This window comes from Engystomops pustulosus, chromosome 2 (genome assembly GCF_040894005.1).
Source record: "Engystomops pustulosus chromosome 2, aEngPut4.maternal, whole genome shotgun sequence".
NCBI classification, from domain to species: Eukaryota; Metazoa; Chordata; class Amphibia; order Anura; family Leptodactylidae; genus Engystomops; species Engystomops pustulosus.
The window spans coordinates 224,078,884-224,095,605 of NC_092412.1; the positions used below are offsets into that span (position 1 = coordinate 224,078,884).

At 42.2% G+C, this 16,722-nt stretch overlaps 1 protein-coding gene across 1 annotated transcript; it reads right to left on the reverse strand.

The window, feature by feature from the left end:
• Positions 1-1,084: 1,084 nt before the first annotated feature.
• DHRS13 (dehydrogenase/reductase 13) lies at positions 1,085-10,763 on the reverse strand. The gene is made up of 5 exons (XM_072138283.1): positions 10,483-10,763; positions 9,936-10,054; positions 5,819-5,942; positions 4,935-5,246; positions 1,085-4,224 (listed from the first exon to the last, which is right to left on the reverse strand). Exons 1-5 carry the CDS (start codon positions 10,607-10,609, stop codon positions 3,962-3,964), a joined length of 945 nt encoding a protein of 314 aa, XP_071994384.1. The 5' UTR covers positions 10,610-10,763; the 3' UTR covers positions 1,085-3,961.
• Between the last annotated feature and the right edge of the window lie 5,959 nt (positions 10,764-16,722).

The following is a 16,722-nucleotide window of genomic DNA, read 5'->3' on the forward strand; positions in this document are numbered from 1 at the left end:
TGCGTTGCGAGTGTGATGCGAGTTCATCGCATCACACTCGCTAGTGTAGAAGGGGCCTAACACTTTCCACTAAGAGAGTTTGATCAAAGTTTCCTCGGAGTTTGGTCTGACGGAAAACTGATTCAAGTCTGTCAGTTTTTCACTGAGTTTGTGGATAAATTTTTTTACCTCCATTTTTGATCAGATTCTGATTGAATACAAATCGGTCATAATAAAATTCAAGTTCCACATATCAGAAATAAACACAGGCGTGAAAACGCTCATGTGAAAAGGGGCTTTAATGGGTGCCTGAAAATGTTAATAGGTAAATTTTTTTTTGTGTAGAATTTTCTTTATGGTATTAAAACCGGTACATTCGGTATCTCTGTACCGTATCTAAAGGATAAAGTGGATAAGGCATTTGTACAACACAGTAAATAAAATGCTGTAAAACAAAACCTGCTAGAAAATGGCACAACTGTGTTTTATCCATTCCACTACCTGTAGAATTTTTTTCCAGCTTCCCAGTACAGGCAGTTAAAGCTCATTAAAATGTATCATGAATTTGTAGCATCATAATTTTTTTGTTTGGTCTCTGTGACAATTTAAAAAATGTTGGATTGTCATAAAAACCAGGATTACCGTATTTTCCGGACTATAAGGCGCACTTAAAAGCATTGGATTTCCGTGGAAATCCAAAGTGCGCCTTATAGTCCGGTGCGCCCTATGTATGGCGCTGGGCACAGGGCAGCGGACCATACTTACATAGGTCCCCGCTACCGGAGATCTCCAGCGGGAGATCTGCTGTCTCCGGTAGCGGGGACCTATGTAAGTATGGTCCGCTGCCCTCCTCCACCTCCCCCTCACCTTCCCCGCTCACCTTCCCCGCGTTCCCCGTCTCGTCGGGTCTCCGCCACGCCCCCGGCCGCCGGACCCCGCGCCTTATAGTCCGATGCGCCTTATATATGTAATTATTACATATATAAGGCGCATCAGACTAATGCGCCTTATAGGGCAAAAAATACGGTAACAATAAAGCTTCATTACAGACACCTGTGATAACAGTTACAGCTGATCATTGTAGCCTAGGACTAAAGTACAGTAAATTACCAAAGGTCTGTTTGTAACTAGCGGTCTTCTATAAGTCGGGTGTTCTTAAGTATGGGACATAGCACAGAAGTATGTACATAGCACAGAATATTAAATGAAGCCACCAGGACGTACAGATAACAAGCCCTCAAACAGCTCTGTAAATGGTAAAAAATCAAAAAGATTTGGCTTTAGGAATCCGGGAAGACTGAGGAGGGCATGAGGGGTTGTCAGTCACCAACCACTTAAATTATTATTTATTTATTTTATTTTCAAGAAAACCCCATTCAAAGTTTGCCTTCAGGTTTTTTTTTTATTAATAGTTACTAAAGCAGGTCTCACAGTACTATACAAAACAAAATATTGCTACTGTGAAATGTTAGTGTCATTTAATTTACTCAACAAAATGTACTATTACATAAGCCCGCACACATATTGTAGTAGTTTCTACTCTTCCCCTTCTGTACATAACCATTTCAAATGAAAATTCATTTTTAAAGTTTCTATTACAAAAGAATCTACAATTCTTTTACAATCTTCTAAATAAGACAAAATCCAAAAAATGAATATAACAATTAGTCAGAGATTTGGTTGTGTCTGTCGTGGTGCCGAGGTTGGTGTAATCCCACGTTGTTTTCAGTCTTAAAAATTAAAATATATCATACATTTGGTCAAGACAGATGTACCATGTATTGTACATAGGCTAAACATCACACTGCATATATTGAGGCTCATTTACTTACCCGTCCGAGGAGTTCAGCGAAAGTGCATTATCCGCTAATAATGCACTGTGACACAATTCTCTAAGATTGTGCGCCTGATATCCTGCATGTGTTGCTTCCCCGCTCAGGTCCGCCGGAGTTCACCTTCTTCTTCGAGGTGCATGGTCTTGCAACACAATTTGAAAGTTAAATCCCGCATTCAATCCAAATCAGTCGGATCGTCATGCCCCTGTCGCATGAAAGCCAAAAACAGATTGTGTGCGACACAATCTCAGACACCTGTTAAATACCTGTCCAAGCCGCGCAAAACCTGAAAACGGCGAACTGTCCAACAAAAGTGTGATGCGCGACCCTTAGTAAATAAGCCCCATTCCCTTCTGACTACAAAGATTGGAAATAGTGATTTATATCCCTTAGCGTTTGCCAGGAAAATCCCTTTAACTGTATTCTTTTCCTCCTTGTACCTCTGATGGAACAATATATCTCATTCCTACATTTTTCCGTGACATAAATTAAAACAATATTGATTATTATATAATGCACGGTTATTAGTTGGGAAACACTGAAGTAAACTACACACATATGGAATGTAAAGTTGTTGGATAAAAAAAATTTCATTGCATTTCACTGTGGAATCAGGTTTTGAATATTGCAAAAATAATAAAACCTTAAAAAGGACATCTACCACCAGGATGAAGGATTGTAAACCAAGCACACTTACAGGATCCGCTATTCCTTTAGGTTATTATGTCCTTTTACAAAAAACGGCTGTAAAAAAATTCTGCAAATGAGCCTGAGGGGCTCCAAACTCCATAGTTCTTAATGAAGCCCAGAGGCCCTCTGCGTAATTTGCATAATTTTGTGTAGCCTTTTTTATCTTAAAGGACACCACCAGAGTCAAGGATTTAAAACCAGACATACTGGTGTATGCCGCAACTGGTAGTTTTTGCTATTCTTTTAAACAAATTATACAAATGAGCCTAAGGGGCTCCAGGCTCCATTGACACCTGCCAGAGCTACTCAGGCTCATTTGCATAGTTTTTTTGTAATAAAAAACAAGGGCATCAGAAACTAAAAGAAAAGCAGATCCTATCTTAGAAATAATGGCATAGCAAAATAGTAATAATTTACAATTAGTGAATATTTCAGTAACATTTCTTCATTTTATATTTCCCCTATTAATTGCATAGCTGGTTAGTCGTATTTTCTGGTTATTACAATGTCCCACTAAACATGCACACACCTCAGGTTCTGGTAATGGGTGGTGCACTGGACCCCCATTACTGGGTACTTAATGTTTTTAGCCTCTGAGGTTATGTAGGGAGGATTCACAATCTATCCTTACAATAAAGGGCTAAAACGTATCCCACAATATACACAGAGTGGAATTCATTGTCCCGTTTTACCCCTTCCCTCTGAAAGCGGAAGGAGCAGTGAACTACTGCAGCAGCCGGTGATTCAGGGAGTCTCCCGAGTGACGTAATGGTCCTTCTACGAACAGTTACATCACTGGTGTCCTCACAGATGGCATATAATCAGCGGAGGACAGGGATAGATGCAATATAGTTGCATCCATCCTCCATAACCTATTATGGCCTCTGCTGAGCATATATGTCGCTCTGCAGCAGGAAGCAGCTTGCTGCTTTTTTCCATCTGTCTTTTTAGTGCTGAATGCAATGTATAGTGTGCAGATGGAGGCAAAAAGGAGGTCTTCGTTTGCCAATATAAAGAACTTTCCTGGCACATGCATGCGAGGAATGTATCCAAGTAATAAGATATGAAGGTAGACCCCCACTTGTACTCGTCTTTTTCTCTCCTCTCCATTCCTATAATCGGCTCGAGTCTTGTTGCCAGTCTTCTTTTGTACTGAAGGGGATGTGACATCATGGGCCCTATCAAACATGGTTCAGGTCAATGATCATCTGCATTGGTCACGTATACAAAACAGACAGCGACGGAAGACATGCTCAGGAATGGAGAGGATAAGAGGGGTAATAATCGGTCCTTTTTTTCAGATTTCTGCTACATTCCCCACTGCTGGACTAAATTTGTAATAATTTTAAGTACCGACATTACCCTGGCGATCTCTAAGCTGCATTTATACCTGTGGTTGCTTCTATAGATTTAGAAGGAATAGGTGCCCTGAGATAAAAGGAGGTAGTAAAAAATTTTTATTTGGTCAGTCCGAGGAGATCTTCACTAACTTCCCACAATTTCTTGGCTACAGCATCGTCCCGAGCATGGGGTTTCACCTGCTGAACCTGGCAATCGGCAAAGTATCGGCCGCTGTACATCTCTATCCCCTCTTGGACAGCACAGTAAATGGAAGTCTGCGCTCCATCCACAGGCGTCTTGAGCAGGAGCCAGGCCAGGGGAAAGAGTAGCACCTGAAGCCAGTAGGGCAAGTTGCGTCCTAAACTGGTGAGGACCACACCTGAAAGAAGAAAAGGTATTAATGTACACTACATACAATGACCTTGATAGGCTGTCACAGAAAAGAACATGCTCCATCTTTACCAGTTTATGCCTGGGCGTCGTGCTTCGCTATGGAGAAGGGAGGGCTGAGCAGCGATCACCCCACCTCCTCTCCAGCGCACTGCCGTAAACTTGGCCAGGCGAGCATACGTGTGTTTGAAAGGAGCCCAAATCACATGAACGGCCTTACGGCCACTCCATTTATTTCTATGGGTTTCTGGAGACAGCAGAGCACTGTACTTGGCTTCTTTTCACGAGACCCATTCAGATGAATAGATGCAGATCACCTGCTAACCCATTCACAAGGGGGTAAAAATGAACCCTGCTCTGAAGGTTGGTCCCTCCGGTTGGATCATACATATGATAAAGGTGTTCACCACTGGTGAGAGCATCTCCATAATGTGTTACTATACAACAGGTGGAATTCATTAAGACTGGTGTTATAAATTACAGTCTTAAAAGTTCCCACGAGGGCTCTCTGGCACCCATATCTACAAAGAGGCTCCGACCTTAAAGTCCACCAGTTCGGACCGAATACCAGGTGTGATCTGGCACTGATTTAGTCTCCGTTGGTTAGCACAGAGAGTGTAACATGAAGCTATTAGACATTTTGGCCTGATGGTCAACCCAATATAACTAACGGACAGAGCACTGCCAGGGGGCTCCTACCTGGGTGAACAGAATAGCAGGTCACATCCGTGCCATGCAACTGGTTGGCAAGCTCGCGAGCGTACAATATATTGGCGAGTTTGCTGTCACAGTAAGCCTGGAAACTTTCCTTCCACGTTTCTCCTGATGGATTTAGATTCTTGAAGTCAATCCTTCCCTTTCTATAGGCCCTAGAGGCCACAACCACAATACGACTGGGACTACACTTCTTGAGACGATCCAAAAGCAAATGAGTCAGCAGAAAATGACCCAAGTGATTGACGCCAAAGACCAAATTGAAGCCGTCTTCAGTCTTGCCTTTTCCTTCAATGCCTAAAATGAACAAAAGCAGTCATGGCTTTTAGATAAATGGGCAATTTGGTCCTTTAACTACTAAGATATGCAGGTGTTCACACTTTTAGGTTCTTGGATGCAGTTTTTGAAGCCAAAAGCAGGTGAGGATCATAAAAGAGAAAGGACCTTTAAAGGTAGACTGTCACTAGCATTGTCATCACTACAGCACAATGAGGTATTAAATAATTAATACCTTATTTCTAATCTGCACAGAACAGTCAAGATTTGGATCTTTATCTGCATCTTTCAGTCTCATATATGTGTTTAACTTCCTTTCCCATTCACAAACATGATGTGCCCAAGAGGGGCATTTGAAGTCTCTTAAAGTGACTCATTTCAGGCAAAAGGTGACTCTTCCATAGTCATGTGCATATGAGCGGAAGACATTTATATTTCAGGTAAACGGTTACAATCTCCCATGAAATATGGGATTCTGGCTGTACCTGAGGGGGCTATTAGGTTAGTGGTGATAATTTTAGTGATATAGTGCCCTTTAAAGGACAGATGATTATTCTAGGGAAATAACCATACTGCAGATTCAGACGTCTTACCTGCATTGTTTATTAGGATGTCCAGGCGAGGTTCACTGCTCAGAAACGTATTGCAGAATGACTTGATGGACGCAATGGAGGCCAGATCCAGCTTCATGAACAGAACCTGATTGTTTCCAGATAGCTGGAGAGAAAATAAAAATATAAGACACCAGTAAATTACAGATCTAATCCCTACTGTTACTACATATAACTGCAGATAAGAGCCTACTGTAACAGGTTATTCTTATTCATAAATGTCAGACAAATGCTGGTCCCATCTATCCATTTACCTCAAGAACAGGGGTCAGAGCAGGAAAGATTGGCTAGGTTTAGAAATGTAAAAATAGCCATCTCATTCACTGTAGCCCCTAGTAATACAGGTGACCCGCACTCTGCCCATTTCTTTGGAAGTTCTGAGATCCTGTAATATTCATAGAAGTGGATATGAGATGTGTTAAACAGAGTCTACCACCTCCATATACTGTTGTGCCTATTTGCTAGCACACTGTAAAAAAAATACACTGCGATTTTCAATACATCTTTATTATTTCTGTCTATGATGCCATTTCCAAGATATTCTGGTTTCATACATTATACTAATGAGGCAGTTGGTGCACCCAGAATGTGTCCTCAGGACCCTGAGCTCTTCCACCCACAAAATCTCCTGCTCATTTGATGAGGAGTATATGGCCCACACTGGAATAGCAGCGCTCCGATTGCTGGGGACATGTCCTAGGTGTCCTAACTGCCTCATTAGCATATGGATGAAAACAGGAATTTTTCCAAAAATAGCATAATAAGAGAGAAATGATGGTTTTCTAACAAGTTGGGTAACTTGCTGATTGGTTTGTGTGCACTGAGCCTATGGCTAGGGGGTAGATTGGATCTCACAAGACAACGTTAGTATGTGAGCAGTAACAGCTGGATCTGGGTGGCTGGAGGAGTAATGTCAGCTCGCGATCACGAGGCTTCTAGGCGATGACAACGGTGCTCCTGGCACTACGACAATGCCCCTGGGGCATTACTTCCCAATTTCCATAAAGATTAAAAGTTTGTTTTCTGCCACTCAGCTACAGACAAATATTTAATGAAAGTATGTCCTGTATCACACGGAGATGTGGTGGTAACCTCCTTTTAACTAACGGAATGTTTTTGAGGTGCAGGTCTCTATACATTTCTAAACAAAGCTATAAACCGGTCAGACATGTATGTAAAGTGTCTGTTTGTATGGCCTGAGTGCAGTGGTCCTAGGAAATGTAGTAAGAATAGAATATTCCTGTCTCATGTATTTATGGCTTATCCGTTTTATTACTTATTATTTGCATTACAATGAAAACTGGCGTTTTAAAACTTCCTAAAATCTGAATTTTTTCTTTAAAAACCAACCATAGAGAATTTAAGGTAAATCATGATATTTCGGAGGCCGTTAACCTCACTGTTTCCCCGTCAATGGTAAAGTTACTCAAAATGCACTTTGAGCGGAGTTGAAAGGAAGACAAAATCTCTTATCTGGGTATTATTTTGTCATCTAATCTTTCAAAAACAGTTTGAAGCCAACTTTATGCCTCTACAAAAATGTTTTATGGAAGATCTTAATTTTTGGCCCTCCCTACATCTCTTGGCCAGTTGGCAGCTTTAAAGGTGACCCTCCTGCCCTGTTCTTTTGTATTTCTTGTGCACCACTTCGTTCAATATCTCCTCTCCAATTTCTTTGCCAACTTCAGTCCAAGCTTATTTGTTTTATTTAGGGTCTTTCCCATAGCAGGATATCCCAAGCCATTATGTATGCTGCTAGGATAGATGGGGGCTTAGGTGTCCTGAATGTGCCAAACTAGTCCCTATGATCTCCTCAGAAAAATAAGTTGCCTCTTTGGGCTTAAAATTCAACAAACAAACAGCGTGTCTCCCCTCTCCCTGAGTGAGGCCAACAATCTTGTTCTCACGGCTGATCACAGCGCTGAGATATGGGGTTGCATGGGCATGACCGGCAGAGAGATGGTGGTGTGGCAGCAGGAGGTACAGCGGAGGCAAGTACAACTTTATTTTTATAAGCAGCCCCCCACCGGCTACCCAGTCCAATTTAAATGGGACTGCTCCATGGATAACAGCCTCTCAACACAGATTTGCACCTATTTTAAGTGCCTAAAATGCCTAGTGCTACATCTTGGAAAAAGGCTACAGCATCGCTTCAACTAGTAAAATCCAAACTAAATTGGATAATGGTTTAGGATACATTGTACAGTATATTGCCTGATAAGTAAACAGTCTTCTATAAGGTTTGGCAAGACTGGCTTACTTACTCATCAACCAACTAATTGTATCAGTGGCTCTTTCTCCCACTCTCTACCCGCCCTCCCTTCATACCTTCCTTTGGTCCCCCCTAAGCTGTGGGGATTGTCGCAAAACAAAACAAAAAAAACAACTTGAGCATCATAAGGGATCTGGAAGAAAATGTACTTGTTATACAACATGTTACATAAAGCAGAGGAGGAGGAGCAAGTAATTTATTATGTGTGATTCCAATCTTCTGCTACTAGTCATGCATAACACTTATTATTTCCTTATACAAGGACTGATGTCTGGCAAAGATTTTTCTTGGCCCAATTATCTGCAGCTGTAGAAGTAATAAATATAAACTATAGAATCTTACAGGAACCTCTTTTTTAGGCAAGGTTATATACATTGTTACACAGTCTGTAAAGGAGTTTTCCCACAAAACAAGTGCAGCAATCTCCGTCAGCTCCAATGGAGCAGAACGGACAAGCACGGTTGTCTTCTCTGCTCATTGTGGGGCGTGACAAGGGGTCTGGCGAGGGAACCTGGGACTCTCCTTTCTCATGATCTGTGGGGTCTCATCACTGAAACCCCCATTGATCATCAAGTTAAGCCTTATCCTAAATTGATTAGTAGGAAATCCCCTTTAAAGTGTAGCTAAACTTTTAAAGTCAAAGAAGTTTTTATTAAACGAAAAAACAGAAAATGCCGTGATATTGGACCAATCATAAGGCTCCCCCTTGTTGTATAAATGCTACTACCAATCAGTCTCATTATAGTTGTCCTATAAAGGCACGTAGGAAACACCATGCAACTGTACTCACCTCCTCCGTCGCTCCCGGGGTCCTACGCCGCCGTCTCGCTGTCTCCAACCTTCAACGCTGAGTTCCACTTCTGGTCGACCACGCTCGGGAGGAACCAGAAGCTGAACTCAGCAGAACTTCTGTGTCCCCGTAAACCAACAAGGTCACGAATCAGAGAGACGATGGCGGCTCGGGACCCCGGGAAGTAAAGACTTACTTCCCCAACCCGCCTGCCTGATTTTTTCCAGAGCTGGACAACCCCTTTAAGTAATTATACACTGTATCAGGGTTCTTTAACTCTCAGCTGTCAGTGTATACAGGACCGAAAGCCAATTTACAAAAACTGCTTAAAGGGAACCTGTCACCAGGAGAGCCATTTTAGCGCTCCCCTGGTCCCCACAGAGCATAGTACATACGCTGCCAAAGTGTTTTTGTATTAAAAATAGGTTTTACAGAAAAAAAGAGATGTTATATTGTACCCTTCATTAGCATCTGCTGTGTGATTAGGCAGTTGCCTAATGGGAGGGGCTGGAAAGGAACAGTCCCCCCCCACCCTTGGGAAACATGTGACCTTTTCAAATATATGAATAACTTCCAACACTCGGGATTGGCTGTAGAGGAGCAGGGGGCGTTGCTAAGCCCAGTGAAGGATGTTTTCATATATTTGAAAAGGTCACATGAAGAAGCAATTTCCCAAAAGTGGGGGGGAACTGCTCCTTTCCAGCCCCTCCCAATAGGCAACTGCCTAGTCACACAGCAGATGCTAATGAAAGGTACAATGTAACATATCTTTCTTTTCTGTAAAACCTATTCTTAATACAAAAACACTTTGGCAGCGTATGTACTATGCTCTGTGGGGACTGGGGGAGTGCTAAAAATGGGTCTCCTGGTGACAGGTTCCCTTTAAATAAAGGAGAAAAGCAGAAAGTAACAAACACATTTCATTATTAAAGTATATTACAAGTTACTATTATCACCTGTACCATTCATTTATACCGTTCTGTGCAAAGTTTAGTTACACCTTTTTTTTTTTTTTTTTGAGGGAGATCTCCACTTACTCTACGTATGTCGTACGCAGCAGCTTCTCCAGTTTCTTTCACGCGACAAGCCAAGATCACCCGAGCTCCTCTGTTGGCCATGTCTAGCGCCGTCATTTTGCCGATTCCTACGTTTGCGCCTGTGTATACATATCAAGTGGTCAGTGAAACTTTGCGCAATCTCTGTCATTAATTTATGTGTCACAGACATACAAGATATTAGCTGCTGTCAGAGGTTTGGTGGAACACACACACCTTGGGGGTGCTAGATGTCAGACCACCACTGATGTGGGGTACAGATGTCCTATCTTAATCATAGGTCACAAATGTGAAGACTCTAGAGACCACCTGGAAAGGGTGTTATATATATCTTTTTTTTTATTTATGTTTTTGCTTAGTAAGTCAGAAAAAAAGATCAGACAAGTTTTACATCAGCTTAGAGAAGCCTCCAGCCAGGAAGAAGGATAGAGGAGGATGTGATGATCTAATATGTCTCTAGAACCAGAATAATCCACTGACACATTGTAACAAACCTCCCCCACCACGCAGCGTGTATAAGCCCTCTTACCTGTCACTATGACAGTCTTCCCTTTCAGGCTGGTGTCACTCTTGCACTGTCTGCCTCTGATGAAGTTGTAGTAGATCAATACATAGAGCCCCAAGGATATTCCCACAGCCAGCAGTATGACGGCCATGTCCACCGCGATAGATGCAGAGCTCTGTGCACACTGCGCGGTCTTACTGTCACTACACAGTAAACTGATTACAGCTCAGCAGCCTCCTCCGCCCACATTGTCATTATATAAGAGCACGACCCACATTGTCTGCAGCTTCCTGCTCTGCTCAGCTACGGCGGCCGGCGAGGGACTCACTTAGTGCCTTTGACTTTTGCTCAATTACAGTGTTTCGTGTGCTGAATTCAATGTATTTCTATGTGGCATATTGCAAGGAACTTCATAATCTATTCACTTTTATAAAACTGTTATCAAGTAACTATTAAGGTGTATATATATTTATATATATAAATATATATAATTATATATACATATAATTATTATATTTATTTATTTAGCGCTACGGAATTTGATGGCGCTAAATAAATAAAGATTATTATTATTATTATATACACTCACCGGCCACTTTATTAGGTACACCTGTCCAACTGCTCGTTAACACTTAATTTCTAATCAGCCAATCACATGGCGGCAACTCAGTGCATTTAGGCATGTAGACATGGTCAAGACAATCTCCTGCAGTTCAAACCGAGCATCAGTATGGTGAAGAAAGGTGATTTGATGCCTTTGAACATGGCATGGTTGTTGGTGCCAGAAGGGCTGGTCTGAGTATTTCAGAAACTGCTGATCTACTGGGATTTTCACGCACAACCATCTCTAGGGTTTACAGAGAATGGTCCGAAAAAGAAAAAACATCCAGTGAGCAGCAGTTCTGTGGGCGGAAATGCCTTGTTGATGCCAGAGGTCAGAGGAGAATGGGCAGACTGGTTCGAGCTGATAGAAAGGCAACAGTGACTCAAATTGCCACCCGTTACAACCAAGGTAGGCAGAAGAGCATCTCTGAACGCACAGTACGTCGAACTTTGAGGCAGATGGGCTACAGCAGCAGAAGACCACACCGGTGCCACTCCATTCAGCTAAGAACAGGAAACTGAGGCTACAATTTGCACAAGCTCATCGAAATTGGACAGTAGAAGATTGGAAAAACGTTGCCTGGTCTGATGAGTCTCGATTTCTGCTGCGACATTCGGATGGTCGGGTCAGAATTTGGCGTCAACAACATGAAAGCATGGATCCATCCTGCCTTGTATCAACGGTTCAGGCTGGTGGTGTCATGGTGTAGGGAATATTTTCTTGGCACTCTTTGGGCCCCTTGGTACCAATTGAGCATCGTTGCAACGCCACAGCCTACCTGAGTATTGTTGCTGACCATGTCCATCCCTTTATGAGCACAATGTACCCAACATCTGATGGCTACTTTCAGCAGGATAATGCACCATGTCATAAAGCTGGAATCATCTCAGACTGGTTTCTTGAACATGACAATGAGGTCACTGGACTCAAATGGCCTCCACAGTCACCAGATCTCAATCCAATAGAGCATCTTTGGGATGTGGTGGAACGGGAGATTCGCATCATGGATGTGCAGCCGACAAATCTGCAGCAACTGTGTGATGCCATCATGTCAATATGGACCAAAATCTCTGAGGAGCTTCCAGCACCTTGTTGTATCTATGCCACGAAGAATTGAGGCAGTTCTGAAGGCAAAAGGGGGTCCAACCCGTTACTAGCATGGTGTACCTAATAAAGTGGCCGGTGAGTGTATAGCTTTGTGCTTGGTTGTCGGGACCCTCTACAATAATTACTATAAGTGTCTGAGGTAAAACTTTTGTTGTTTCTCGTGGAAACCAATCGCAGTTCATTTATTTTATAAACATCTGTGAGAAATTGAAAGCTGAGCTTTGATTGGTTGCCATGGGCAACTAGTGCGGCTCTTCTCTCAGTCACTTCTGATAAATCTCCCCCATATATGAATGTGTTAATAGTAAAGAAATCTAGCATCAAAATTCATCATGATAAACCAGGGGCACTTGCTCATAGATTCAGGCACTAGTCCAGGTAATCTTCTTATATTTCTTATCCATGGCCTCCTACCTTCTAAAATCAACTTGAACAATTATGCTAATGAGTCTGTAGGGCTCTGGGTGGCATTTGCAAAGCCTCTCCATGCTGAAGCTTCACAGCTTGTTATACTGTGCTGGAGCCATGCTTCAGAGGGGAGTACAAGTGTTAATGGTCTGTTTAACCCCTTCCCGCTCTGCGCCGAAGCTGCTTCACATATAAAGATTAAAAAGTGTTTAAACCGCAATACAGCGGTTTATGACAATAACAAAAATATGATCTGGCACAAGCACACCCTGAGCTGGTGCTCGGTATTCGAAGCTTACAACTAATATTTAACTTGGTAGGTTTCCCTTAAGCTAAAAAAATGGCTGCGTCCTTAAGGTGTTAAAGGACATCTATCATCAGATCAAGGATTGTAAACCAAACATTCAGACAGACTGGTGTGCGCCCCCTCTGGCAGGATCTGCTGTTCTTTTAACTTCTTATGCCCTAGTTTTTAAGAAAAAGGGCTTTAAAAATTATGTAAACAAAAAAGGGGCAGAAGAAGCTAAAAGAAGAGCAGATCCTGCCAGAGGGCTTGCACACTGGTATGTCAATGGGTTTACAATCCTTGATCTGGTGACAGATGTCCTTTAAATGGGCAAAATTTGGTTACTCGAGTATAAGCCGACCCAAGTATAAGCCGACGCCCCTAATTTTACCACAAAAACTTGGTAAAACCTATATTTTTCTTTACTTGAGTATAAGCAGAGTTTGGGTTTTCAGCACATTTTTTTGTGCTGAAAAACTAGGCTTATACTCGAGGGTATATATACCCTTTAGGCATGGTAGTAATATTCTTTAAGAATATGAAGAGAATTTCAGATTTTATACAATCTGGGTTGTATTTAAAAAAAAAAAAATCCTTAACACATGGGAGACTTTCATTGCCTTGATGTCTTCTAAGGAGGGACAATAGGGAGCGACAACTTATAGGAAACCCCTGGTAGAAGTTGATGAAAGAATGATCATAGAATCCCACAACTAAGCAATACCTTGCCTGGGATAAGTTAGGCTAGGCCCCCAGGGATGACGCGATGAGTGGTGTCACATGTTCTGGATTACTTGTTACAGCTGTTAATTTATTTTGCCCCCACATTGCCAAAGTGCTGTCTGGTCCCACCCGTAGAGCTTGCAGAGAGCTGCCTCTCTTCAAGCTCTACAGATGGCACCAGGTGGTACTTTGGCAGTGCCCTGTGGAATAAATTAAAAGCATATACTGTATGTAAAACTTGAGAATGTAGCTGTTCCAGGATAGAAGAATTAGAGATGCAGGCACAGGAGGACACAACGAAGATGTAATACCGTAGTAGTCTACCACCAATCAATCTTATGGTAGATGACCTTAAAATGGAACCTAAAGTGACCATATTCCCCTCCTGTCCCCATTCCTATATTCCACAAGGTCAGTCAACCTTTTGTTTGTTTCTCTAACATCGGGACCCGTTTAAAAAAAAAAAAAATAAAAATAAAATAAGAAGGTCACGGTGCCTGGATCTCTGAGTAAGCGTCCCTGGTTTATCATGATGGATTTTGATGGCTCCCTAAATAAAAAAAAATATTCAAGCAAGAGTCGACATACCAAACATTATATGAAGGTTACGCTTCTGCCTTCCTCCACCTCCCTAATATACTACAGACAGTAGCAAAGTTATGAAAAATAAAAGTACAGGCTGAGAGGACACAAAACTATTGGATAAAGTCTGGACATCTTGTCGTCAGCACATGCATGTAAGGGCAGGCAGCATAACCAGTTTATACGCAGAGGTCAGGCTTAGCCCAGCTCTGGAGTGGTCTCACACTGCTCTTCACTGTTCTATACATCATGCTGGCAGGTGCCCTTTAAAGGAAACCTACCATTTGATGCATTATGAAGCAAACATACCTTGAGAATGCTGTAGCTACACTAATGCAGGATCATATCTTAGTTAATCCCCAAGTTTAGTGGTTTTGCTGAAAAAACAATTAAAACTATTATTATTATTCAGGACCTTGGGAAAGCTGGCTGCCTAAATAAACCCATTACACACAGAGATTAGTTATTCACTACAGGAGAGGATGTTGTAATGTGCTAGGAGAAGCGCTGAACCAGCCATAGAAGCAACAGTTTCATTATCATAATGTTATCTCTCTCAGCACAGGGATTAAACAAGATATGATCCTGCATCAGTGTAGCTACAGCATTCCCAAGGTATGTTTGCTTCATAATGCATCAAATGGTAGGTTTCCTTTAAAGGGGTTATCCAGGTATACCAATTTACTTGTGGCCAGGCTGGGGAGGGCTATTTAAAAATAATAAACATAATAAAATAATAAACAGACGGCGCTGCGGTCTGTCTCATCTGTACACGTTTGTTATTTTTAAATAGCCGCCCCAGTCAGGCCATAAGTAAATTTGTATACCCAGATAACCCCTTTAAGGGCTTATTCACTTAGACCTTGAATAATGGACCAAACACTGCTCAGTGGATGAGAGTCCAAGCATCAGTTATACATGTGGATCTCCAAGCCAGATTGAAATCATGATTACAGTACAATGCAGTCCCACGAGAACTTAAATCCAGGTACCACACAGTCAGTCAGTGTTTCATAGACAGAACAAGTTCATGTGAATAAGTGCCAACACTTTGAATAGATATGCCTTAGATGAGCTATGGTGTATGGTGCACTGTATTACTACATTACCTTTCCTTTGCAGGGATTACTCCACTATCTGATATTAAATGGAGTCAGATGCTTTGTGGCTACTAAGCCATAAATGTAAAGTCACTAAGCCCTATAGGCCGATGCTTTCTGATCTGTAAGAGATTTCTTTGCAGAAGTCATATAATCAGCACAAGCAGGATTACAATGAGCAGAATAATCTATATATAGAAGACATAGCTGATCACAGCTAATCTAATCTCCCCATCTGTACAGACCCCCTGCATATGCCTAGAAAACTTTTCCATATACATGAATAAACACATCCAAACTATTGCAATGTACGGTTCATATGGCTGCTAAAATGCCACCCATAGCACCTCAGGTAAGAAGGCTGCACCCATAATAATGTACAGGTAATAAAACAAAATTAAAAAACCTGTCACCTATTATTCTTAGTGGGTTACAACCCAGATCTCCTTCATGTTATGAATGACAGCTGTACTATCCAACCCAGGACCCTGCGACTGCTTTTGCTTAGGACTCATTCACACGGCCATGTGCTCGCCCAGACGGGATCCAGCATAGGCAGAAGAGTGGCCATGTGCTCGCTGCACCGTGACCAGGAGCCATTTAAATCTATGGGGGCTGTGATCTCATTCAGAAGGCATGATTTGTGACCAGGTCTTACTCTTACTCTAGATATGCGGGGAGGTACTTAGTTTTTCAAGCAGATAGCTCTTCAGGATGAAGCTCCTTCCTCGTAGCCCTTCTGAGGTGCAGCCTTGGACGACAATTCTGCTACTAACACCACACAGAAGATAAGATTACACAGATCTCCGGGTCAATAACCAACATGTGTGATTGGCTGTTCTATTTCTCTATAATGGACCCCCGTTCTTGTTATACGTGGTGGTCTCATTACAGAGATCCTGACTGATCAGCAAGTTGGCCGCTTTGCACAGGACAGGAGCTAACTTGTTGTCGCTGGACAACCCATTTTAACTCCAGTATATTTCGTAACCTATGTCCAGTTTTTGGGAAAGAATTTATTAGGGATTCACAGGGGATTACACCACTTAAATACCGTGTCATTAGAAAAATTATGTGGATTCTAAGGTTGTAGCAATGATCCAGGTTATTCTCAATTTAGTTTTTTTTAATATGGACTAATGCTGGGTTCACACCTTATATTCCCAATGTGTCTTGACAACATATGGCACAGACATATCCCACTGTATACTGATTCCATGGGATACATCACCCGGTGGACTCCTCGTCCCCCCCTAAATGTGGGGTTGGGGGCGTTTGGTGACGTGAATGAGGCAATAGAAGTCTAAGGGGAGCAGATGAAACCTACTGTATGCCTCCTCCAAGCTTGCCGAACACATGTTTCCGAGTAGAAGGAAAAGGACCCATTGAGGTCACTGTCCATATACATCACTGGGGAAATTGTGCCAATCACTGGCAGCTGCTGATGTACACTC